The following is an 11,124-nucleotide window of genomic DNA, read 5'->3' as shown; positions in this document are numbered from 1 at the left end:
CAAAGGGAGGTCTCCTACTGGGGAGGGTGACAGGGCTCACCCGACATCCTAGGCTTGATAATGCAAGTGGAAAAAGCAACCCACTTAGCCCAGGTTCTCCATTCGCTACAGGGATAGGGGCCCGAAATCCAGACAGCCGCCCGGCAGCGAGCGCCGCTCGCGCACGCCCTCCCCCAGACACGGGCAAGTACGAGCGGAAGGACTGGCACTCATGTGGCCGATCGCTTTATGCTCACATGCTGCCTAAAGGCGAGCTTGCAGCGATCTTTAATCGCAGGCATTTGATAAAGCAAAAACCAGAGAGGGGAGTCCAGCAGTCTTTTACCACAGTGGTAGAAACCCACTCGTATATTTTACTGCCTCATCCCCATATGATTAAGTCAGCTATCGGTTGCATGGTTCACCATACTTTGCGTTTATTCGCATTGATATTTCATGCGACAGAGAACTCGAACCGAGTGTCACTCAGCAATTAAAAAGGATATAAGCAAAAAACAAAGCCAGATACCTGCTCTGTCTCTTAAAATGAGCACATAGTAGCGCGCCCACCGCGTGTGTCACCTCCCTGCTTATATTTGTCATACGATATATTATAGGCGCAAGATGGCATCAAGGATTGTTGCTGTTATCTACATCGTCCTAATCTTGGGGAAGGAGTTCCACGCTGAACCGATCGCTGTACCAGGCCATTCATGTGGGATCATGCTGCAGAATACCACGGGATTCATCTTAACGAAGAAGATTCTATCCCAGAAGATCGGTCAGTTTGGATCCACGCATCTCTGTTGAAAGACAGTTCAACGTTTCCAAGATTCAGTCTCCAAAGATAAAGATGTGGTATCAAATACATGTCAGTTATTTCCAAGAAAGGATTGCAGAAATCCTGGAACAGACAAGAAAGACCCTGACCAAAGAACAGTTTTCCATGAGTCATCGACCAAAGTGGTTCATTTCTGCGATTGCAGCTGCTGTAATCTTTGACGTTGTAGGCGCCGTCGTTGCCACTGGTGTATCAGCTGCTAATTCAATCTCTATTAAGACATTGGAACTTGAGATCTGTTCGCTAAAAAGCAATCTGATGACTATTCATGCAGAGATGGAAAATCAGAAGCAACATCTATCGGACTTATATTCCGTTGTGGAGGACACTATCATCACCACCAACTTACATTCAAAGATATTGACCCACTCAATAAATCTTCATGAGAGTAAAGAATTATTTAAACAAAAACGTATATTCATAAAAGGAACCCGTATGAAAAGCCCTTTCGACATTCCAATATAATCCAATTTTATTTCAATGGATTAGATTGTAATGAAGGGGAATTTGTTGTGCCTTTTCATAGGTATATAACATTTATATAAAAATATCCTAATTATAGTGGATTTGATATATAATAGGCCATGTGTTATATTCACCATCGTGTATGTATTTTAAAGGGGTTCTACAGTTTGTTTTAACTGATGATCTATCCTCTGGATAGATCATCAGCATCTGATCGGCCAATCAGCTGTCTGAGAAGGCAGCGGCGCTCCAGCAGCGCCGCGGCCTTCTCACTGTGTACCGCAGGCCCAGTGACGTCACGACTAGTATCAACTAACATGGGCGCGGCTAAGCTTCTCTTGAATGTAGCTTAGCACAACCCAGGCCATTGATACTAGTCGTAACGTCACTGGGCCTGTGGTACACAGTGAGAAGGCCGCGGGGCATTCTCAAACAGCTGATTGGCGGGGGTCCCGGGTGTCGGACCACTGCCGATCAGATGCTGATGATCTACTGCAGAACCCCTTTAAAGTAGGCCGAAAGAGGTTCATGGAAAGGACACAGTTCATATAATTTTTCTGTAGATGTACCAGTCTGAGAAGAGTCATTCTTGTCTCCTTACAAATTTATGACTGTGATAAGGATCGAGGCATCTGGTACTAATTACCCCTATGGTTTAATGTCTATTGATGAAGCAGAAAATCTGTAATGTATGTATACATATAATGAACATTAAGTTTTAGTATAAGATAATCAATAGGACAGATATTGCTTTGTATTGTTGAATATTATGAAGGACGTCAATACATCTGTTATCTTATATATTTCTCATTAGGAACGCATACACTCCTAAAGCATGGTGAGAAATATTTTCAGTATAAAATTTTGTTAGTAAGTGTTATTTTAACTAACAATCAATCAACTGTTGGAGTAACAGAGGAGACGAATCTCTGTGAGAGTACAAGGTCCATTATATTCTTATTGGTACCTAAATTTGAGAGTATGGGAAAAGTCTAAATGGCACCACAAAGTCTGAGTTTAGGTGTCAAAAATAATCCCTTAGGATTCTATATATTATGTGTATAGAAAGTATGAGAAATCAGATCTGGACTGTTAACCCTTAATAGTGATGATGCTAGTAGCTTATGCCATAGTGCCACCTAGGTATGAATAGGTAACATTGCACCAACAGCTGAAATGCATTCTGGGTGACATCAAAGTCATTATAATATGTACATGCCTATCCGACAATGATTGGGTCTAACTGATAAGTTTGCGATCATAAACCACACACACGAGGGAACAACAGAAGACACAGAGAAAAAGAAAGGAAGCACACCCCAAGAGAAAATCCCAATGATCAGAACGGACCTTAGAGCTGACTTCCCTTAGACTCTGCATATCATTTGCACTCTTGAGTAACGTATAAAACTTTATTATATGTGGTATTGATTGAATTAATTAGCTTGATACTTCGGAAAATCCCCGCTTTATTGCGGATGTGTAATGTTAGATGTACTACATCAATATTATCACTATTCAGTAAAGATGCATATTACTAAGTAGGAGGCAATATTGATATCAAGAGAGAATCTCCGATTGGAATATTTCAATTCCATAGTCTGTATCAGGCTTGATCATTTCTGTAGCAATACTACCCGATATCTGAGATTAGTCACCGTTTGAGCAGAGCAAGGGTTTGTATCTGTCCTTATCATTATAGAGTTTTATAGCTCATAATTGTGGTCGAGACGGCTTGTATTACATCTTTATATTTAAGAAGTGATATGGAACGCTGGTGTTCTGTTTGAGCCATATTAGTGGTGAATTTTGGGTACTGCATATTATTGTTTTAAGTTTTTTCTACTGATTAAGCTTTGATTGTATCTTAAGTTATTGTATAATAAATATTTTATATTCTTGCATAGAAGCCTGTACCATGATTTACTGATTGCACAACATAATTAAATTAAAAACTATTTTTTTTAGGCGTTTTATATGTCCACCTCTAGGATCAATTCCCTTTGAAATATTTCCTTTGATCCTTTCTTTTATATAAAGCATTTGCTTTATATCCCCGACAGGATTTAGTTGCAGATTTTTCTGCTGCAGAATGAATTTCCCAGTGAATTGGACAGAGATTCTCTACAGGAAATCCACAAGACATCATTCACACTGTGGAACACAACGCAGGGACAGAAGTTCCAGCCCCATAAGGTAACATGGGGGATTTTCTGGTGGGTTCATTCACTGGTAACGGGGGCTTCTCCTTCCAGCGCCGTCTTCTACGTTTATCTGGAGTGCAGGGATCAGGCTTAGCGTGAACGTCTCACTTGTACCTTCTGCTCGCCATGATTATGGGGGCGACCATCTTGCATGAGCTGCAGCTAACAGTATTTGGCGACATGCTTTACAGTAGCCAATCAGCTGTGGTCATCTTCTATGCTATATGTCTCGTTGTGATCCCACCGGTTCTGATAATGAGATGACTGCAGGGAAGGTCAGCTATATGATAACAGCAGGATTGTTATATCCTTCCTAGCACATGACATTGAGAATCTGGACGAGGCTACACGGGTCTATGGAGATCAAGGCCTCATGTTCAATAAACCCGCATGGACTCCATCACAGAGGTTGTGCCCGGGAAAGTGACTACCCTGGCACAATGGAGAAACCACAACTCCCAGCATGCATACTTGCTTGGCTGTTCTCAGAACTCCCACAGAAGTGGAGGATATTACAAAGAGGATAACCGGCGTCCTCCTGGCAGGTAATGGTTCAAGCTGCCATGGGATGCTGAGACATGATGGGACGGGCAGCACAGTGAATGAAAGCGTGGGTGCGTTGGGCGAGGAAGGGGGGGGGGGGAGAATTTCAAGATGGCATCAGATCAGCAGCAGACCACCAGGGGTGATCCAGTAGAGAGCAGTGTCCCAGCTGCAGATTGACTTTTAAGGAATTTTATACTGGATGACCCATCCTCTGGTCATCAATATCTGATCGGTCCGACCCCTCTGATTGAGAAGTAGCGCCGTGGTCTACTCTCAGCTTCGCTTAGGCCGGTGCCATCACATTAATCAGTCACTTGACCTAGGAGCAGCTCAGCCGCATAGAAGTGAATAGGGCTGAGCGCGATACCGGGCTCATCCACTACAGTATGTACGGAGCTATGCTCGTGAGCACGGAGAAAGCCATGGCAGTGCCTTCTCAAACAGCTGATGGACAGGGGTCCCGGGTGGCGGACCCACACCTAGCAGATACCAGTTAGGAGACCGAATGTCCCCTGCACGCAAGGCGGGCTCAGATACCGCCTTCTCCATGTGGATATTACCAACGTCCTCACAAATTTTAGCTGAAGAATCAAAAAACTTTAAGGGGATTTTTCAAAGTAAGAACGCACACTCTGATTTCCCCATATACTGCACCCGCGCTGAGGAGCAACCACCACCGTCATGTGCAATGGGCAGCTACACATTACATGTCCTCCGAATACAATGGGCAAAAGAGCTGGATCCAGCAGCAACACTTCAGAGGCCAGAATCTGCGGCACAGTCACCTCAGGACCTGGTTCTTTACTGTAAGAGCTGTGACTCTGCGGCACAGTCACCTCAGGAGCCGGTTCTTTACTGTAAGAGCTGTGACTCTGCGGCACAGTCACCTCAGGAGCCGGTTCTTTACTGTAAGAGCTGTGACTCTGCGGCACAGTCACCTCAGGAGCCGGTTCTTTACTGTAAGAGCTGTGACTCTGCGGCACAGTCACCTCAGGAGCCGGTTCTTTACTGTAAGAGCTGTGACTCTGCGGCACAGTCACCTCAGGAGCCGGTTCTTTACTGTAAGAGCTGTGACTCTGCGGCACAGTCACCTCAGGAGCCGGTTCTTTACTGTAAGAGCTGTGACTCTGCGGCACAGTCACCTCAGGAGCCGGTTCTTTACTGTAAGAGCTGTGACTCTGCGGCACAGTCACCTCAGGAGCCGGTTCTTTACTGTAAGAGCTGTGACTCTGCGGCACAGTCACCTCAGGAGCCGGTTCTTTACTGTAAGAGCTGTGACTCTGCGGCACAGTCACCTCAGGAGCCGGTTCTTTACTGTAAGAGCTGTGACTCTGCGGCACAGTCACCTCAGGACCTGGTTCTTTACTGTAAGAGCTGTGAATCTGCGGCATGGTCACTGCAGGGTTCCGTTCTTTACTGTAAGAGCTGTGACTCTGTGGAGCTTAGTCAGGAGCCGGTTCTTTATTGTAAGCTGTCAATCTGGGCAGTGATCACCTCAGGAGCTGGTTCTTTACTGTAAGAGCCGTGGATCTGTGCAGTTGGTGCTCACCTCAAGAGCTGGCCAGAGGAGGAACACTTCATGGCTTTAAAATGGTTTAGACAAGCTTTAGGGATTATGAATGGCCATGGAAACAGTGCCTGTCTGTCGGCCACATCTCCCGGACTGCTGCTCCCGTGATGTGAACTGACATCATAGTGGTTTATGATAGTTCGTATGTGATCATTGATCTGGTATTGTGCTCACATCAGATAGGAACTATCATACAGTCAGGGTCAGGGGAGCCACAATCAGATGAGAAGACGTGGCCGACAGATCATGGTCGTGTGAATCAGCCCTAAAACTTATGTAAATGTATAGAATTCTGCTTCCCCACTCCCCTCCATCTCTTGGTTGAACACAATGGATGTCTTTATTCGACTGTACTATGTCCGCTAGATAACTAATCCTGGTGTTCTGCCACACTGTGCTGATCCATGCTCCCGCCGCACCCGTCCTGGAGTTCTGCCACACTGACGATCCATGCTCCCGCCGCACCCGTCCTGGTGTTCTGCCACACTGTGCTGATCCATGCTCCCGCCGCACCCGTCCTGGTGTTCTGCCACACTGTGCTGATCCATGCTCCCGCCGCACCCGTCCTGGTGTTCTGCCACACTGTGCTGATCCATGCTCCCGCCGCACCCGTCCTGGTGTTCTGCCACACTGTGCTGATCCATGCTCCCGCCGCACCCGTCCTGGTGCTCTGCCACACTGTGCTGATCCATGCTCCCGCCGCACCCGTCCTGGTGTTCTGCCACACTGTGCTGATCCATGCTCCCGCCGCACCCGTCCTGGTGTTCTGCCACACTGTGCTGATCCATGCTCCCGCCGCACCCGTCCTGGTGTTCTGCCACACTGACGATCCATGCTCCCGCCGCACCCGTCCTGGTGTTCTGCCACACTGTGCCGATCCATGCTCCCGCCGCACCCGTCCTGGTGCTCTGCCACACTGTGCTGATCCATGCTCCCGCCGCACCCGTCCTGGTGTTCTGCCACACTGTGCTGATCCATGCTCCCGCCGCACCCGTCCTGGTGTTCTGCCACACTGTGCTGATCCATGCTCCCGCCGCACCCGTCCTGGTGTTCTGCCACACTGACGATCCATGCTCCCGCCGCACCCGTCCTGGTGTTCTGCCACACTGTGCCGATCCATGCTCCCGCCGCACCCGTCCTGGTGCTCTGCCACACTGTGCTGATCCATGCTCCCGCCGCACCCGTCCTGGTGTTCTGCCACACTGTGCTGATCCATGCTCCCGCCGCACCCGTCCTGGTGTTCTGCCACACTGTGCTGATCCATGCTCCCGCTGCACCCGTCCTGGTGCTCTGCCACACTGACGATCCATGCTCCCACCGCACCCGTCCTGGTGCTCTGTTACACTGTGCTGATCCATGCTCCCGCTGCACCCGTCCTGGTGCTCTGCTACACTGTGCCGATCCATGCTCCCGCCGCACCCGTCCTGGTGTTCTGTTACACTGTGCCGATCCATGCTCCCGCTGCACCCGTCCTGGTGCTCTGCCACACTGCCGATCCATGCTCCCGCTGCACCCGTCCTGGTGCTCTGTTACACTGTGCTGATCCATGCTCCCGCTGCACCCGTCCTGGTGCTCTGTTACACTGTGCCGATCCATGCTCCCGCTGCACCCGTCCTGGTGCTCTGCCACACTGCCGATCCATGCTCCCGCTGCACCCGTCCTGGTGCTCTGTTACACTGTGCCGATCCATGCTCCCGCTGCACCCGTCCTGGTGCTCTGCCACACTATGCCGATCCATGCTCCCGCCGCACCAGTCCTGGTGCTCTGTTACACTGTGCCGATCCATGCTCCCGCTGCACCCGTCCTGGTGCTCTGCCACACTATGCCGATCCATGCTCCCGCCGCACCAGTCCTGGTGCTCTGTTACACTGTGCCGATCCATGCTCCCGCTGCACCCGTCCTGGTGCTCTGCCACACTGCCGATCCATGCTCCCGCCGCACCCGTCCTGGTGCTCTGCCACACTGTGCCGATCCATGCTCCCGCCGCACCCTTCCTGGTGCTCTGCCACACTGACGATCCATGCTCCCGCCGCACCCTTCCTGGTGCTCTGCCACACTGACGATCCATGCTCCCGCCGCACCAGTCCTGGTGCTCTGTTACACTGTGCCGATCCATGCTCCCGCTGCACCCGTCCTGGTGCTCTGCCACACTGCCGATCCATGCTCCCGCTGCACCCGTCCTGGTGTTCTGCCACACTGTGCTGATCCATGCTCCCGCTGCACCCATCCTGGTGCTCTGCCACACTGACGATCCATGCTCCCGCTGCACCCATCCTGGTGCTCTGCCACACTGACGATCCATGCTCCCGCCGCACCAGTCCTGGTGCTCTGTTACACTGTGCTGATCCATGCTCCCGCCCTGGTGTTCTGCTACACTGTGCTGATCCATGCTCCCGCTGCACCCGTCCTGGTGCTCTGTTACACTGTGCCGATCCATGCTCCCGCCGCACCCGTCCTGGTGCTCTGTTACACTGTGCCGATCCATGCTCCCGCTGCACCCGTCCTGGTGTTCTGCCACACTGACGATCCATGCTCCCACCGCATCCGTCCTGGTGCTCTGTTACACTGTGCTGATCCATGCTCCCGCTGCACCCGTCCTGGTGCTCTGTTACACTGTGCCGATCCATGCTCCCGCCGCACCCGTCCTGGTGCTCTGTTACACTGTGCCGATCCATGCTCCCGCTGCACCCGTCCTGGTGTTCTGCTACACTGTGCTGATCCATGCTCCCGCTGCACCCGTCCTGGAGTTCTGCCACACTGACGATCCATGCTCCCGCTGCACCCGTCCTGGTGTTCTGCCACACTGTGCTGATCCATGCTCCCGCTGCACCCGTCCTGGTGCTCTGTTACACTGTGCCGATCCATGCTCCCGCTGCACCCGTCCTGGTGTTCTGTTACACTGTGCCGATCCATGCTCCCGCTGCACCCGTCCTGGTGCTCTGTTACACTGTGCCGATCCATGCTCCCGCCGCACCCGTCCTGGTGCTCTGTTACACTGTGCCGATCCATGCTCCCGCCGCACCCGTCCTGGTGTTCTGCCACACTGTGCCGATCCATGCTCCCGCTGCACCCGTCCTGGTGCTCTGTCACACTGTGCTGATCCATGCTCCCGCTGCACCCGTCCTGGTGTTCTGTTACACTGTGCCGATCCATGCTCCCGCTGCACCCGTCCTGGTGCTCTGCTACACTGTGCTGATCCATGCTCCCGCTGCACCCGTCCTGGTGCTCTGTTACACTGTGCCGATCCATGCTCCCGCCGCACCCGTCCTGGTGTTCTGTTACACTGTGCCGATCCATGCTCCCGCTGCACCCGTCCTGGTGTTCTGCTACACTGTGCTGATCCATGCTCCCGCTGCACCCGTCCTGGTGTTCTGCCACACTGACGATCCATGCTCCCACCGCACCCGTCCTGGTGTTCTGCCACACTGTGCTGATCCATGCTCCCGCTGCACCCGTCCTGGTGCTCTGTTACACTGTGCCGATCCATGCTCCCGCCGCACCCGTCCTGGTGCTCTGTTACACTGTGCCGATCCATGCTCCCGCTGCACCCGTCCTGGTGCTCTGTTACACTGTGCCGATCCATGCTCCCGCCGCACCCGTCCTGGTGCTCTGTTACACTGTGCCGATCCATGCTCCCGCTGCACCCGTCCTGGTGCTGTGTTACACTGTGCTGATCCATGCTCCCGCTGCACCCGTCCTGGTGCTCTGTTACACTGTGCCGATCCATGCTCCCGCCGCACCCGTCCTGGTGCTCTGTTACACTGTGCCGATCCATGCTCCCGCTGCACCCGTCCTGGTGTTCTGCCACACTGACGATCCATGCTCCCACCGCACCCGTCCTGGTGTTCTGCCACATTGTGCTGATCCATGCTCCCGCCGCACCCGTCCTGGTGCTCTGTTACACTGTGCCGATCCATGCTCCCGCCGCACCCGTCCTGGTGCTCTGTTACACTGTGCCGATCCATGCTCCCGCTGCACCCGTCCTGGTGCTGTGTTACACTGTGCTGATCCATGCTCCCGCTGCACCCGTCCTGGTGCTCTGTTACACTGTGCCGATCCATGCTCCCGCCGCACCCGTCCTGGTGCTCTGTTACACTGTGCCGATCCATGCTCCCGCTGCACCCGTCCTGGTGTTCTGCCACACTGACGATTCATGCTCCCACCGCACCCGTCCTGGTGTTCTGCCACACTGTGCTGATCCATGCTCCCGCCGCACCCGTCCTGGTGCTCTGCCCAAGGAGAGCCTTTTAGAGCTACTGTAAGAATAATATTGTTATAATAACGGACACCATGCAGGTTTCCCACATCACCATTTATTTCCAGTTCATGGCCACACACACAACTAAAGGGGCCAAATCAGAGGAGGCGATCCGGATGTTCCAAGAGGTCTGCTTCTACTCCAGCGACGGGACTTTCTGGTCTGTCCACACTGTCCATCTCTCCAGCGGTGAATCATTCTGCACATATGCGGATAGTCTGCCAGCCAGGTCAGAACAGAAGACGCGTTCCTCCGCTGACTTCAGACATCACTAAGAAAACACTGCAGGTTTATTGTACGAGGATTTACCACCCGTCTGATGGAACGCTCACGCCGTCCACACAACGGCCATTCCCCCAGTGAAGAGTGCACAAAGAGCACATTCCCATAGTAATGACCTGGACACCACTAGTGCCTTCAGGGCGTTCCAGGCTTCTCCATCACTGGGTGAATGAACTGAGGCCTGCGCCACGACAGACGAGATACGGAAAAAGAAATGAGAGGAAACACCGATCGCAGAGAAAATCCCAGACCGTCTCCGTCGGCGCTCCGCACATCTGTGTCCTCGGAGGTCTCTGTAGTTTGCCATGCACAGCTGAAAAGACTATCCTTCCAAATGTCGGCTGTAGAAAAGCGAGCGCAGCAATCAGACAAAGGGGCGATGCTAAAGAGTCTCAGTCCAAAGCTCATTTATTTCACACTGAGAACAGGAAAGTAAAACACAATATAAAAGACCACGAGCACAGACCACAACTGAAGGACTACGGGGGCCACGGGCACCGCAATCAGCCGAGAAATCTTCTCATCTACAGGAAGAGAACCCTTTTAGTATCTACATCAAGATAGAAGCAGACGGAGCGCCATGTCAGAGCGACGGAGCTCAGGCCCACTCACCGGGAGTCATTAAATATACTTGGTGCGGTTCAGAGCTCGCTCCGCCAGGTGCCCACTTTTATCGGTGATCTTCTCCCAGTCTGTCTGGCCAACAATGAAGCCAATGGCCCTCTTCCTGTCGGCATCCTTCTTCTCCTCCAGATCTGCCCACCTCACCTGTTGGGAGAAGGAAGGATGAGATCAATGCCAGGAAGTGCACAGGTCAGAGCTGTAAAACGACAGATTCTCGCCCCTCTGCTTTACCCGTTTCTTCCCAGGCGCAGACTCCCGGGAGTCGTAGTCATCTGGAAGTTGCAGGTAATCTTCCATGCAGCCGGCCATTGACCCCCAGTCGCGCTTCCTCGTCTTTAAGCCGTCTAGTTTATCT

General features: G+C 52.1%; 2 protein-coding genes across 2 annotated transcripts in view; both read right to left on the bottom strand.

The window, feature by feature from the left end:
• Nucleotides 1-4,634: 4,634 nt before the first annotated feature.
• LOC120982310 (delta-actitoxin-Amc1a-like) lies at nt 4,635-5,426 on the bottom strand. The gene has a single exon (XM_040412367.1). It carries the CDS (start codon nt 5,424-5,426, stop codon nt 4,635-4,637), a length of 792 nt encoding a protein of 263 aa, XP_040268301.1.
• Nucleotides 5,427-10,508: 5,082 nt separating this feature from the next.
• YLPM1 (YLP motif containing 1) overlaps nt 10,509-11,124 on the bottom strand; it is a 63,666-nt gene continuing 63,050 nt past the window's right edge. Inside the window, 3 exon segments of the mRNA XM_040412366.1 lie at nt 10,509-10,669; nt 10,758-10,913; nt 11,001-11,122. Coding sequence (XP_040268300.1) covers nt 10,767-10,913; nt 11,001-11,122 — 269 coding nt within the window. The 3' untranslated portion in view covers nt 10,509-10,669; nt 10,758-10,766.

The sequence above is a fragment of the Bufo bufo genome, chromosome 11 (assembly GCF_905171765.1).
Source record: "Bufo bufo chromosome 11, aBufBuf1.1, whole genome shotgun sequence".
Lineage (NCBI taxonomy): Eukaryota > Metazoa > Chordata > Amphibia > Anura > Bufonidae > Bufo > Bufo bufo.
This window is presented reverse-complemented; position numbering and strand designations above follow the sequence as displayed.

Bases quoted from the DNA above. Each gene is read 5' to 3' on its own strand.
- LOC120982310 (XM_040412367.1), bottom strand. From the start codon at position 5,426: ATGCCGCAGATTCACAGCTCTTACAGTAAAGAACCAGGTCCTGAGGTG.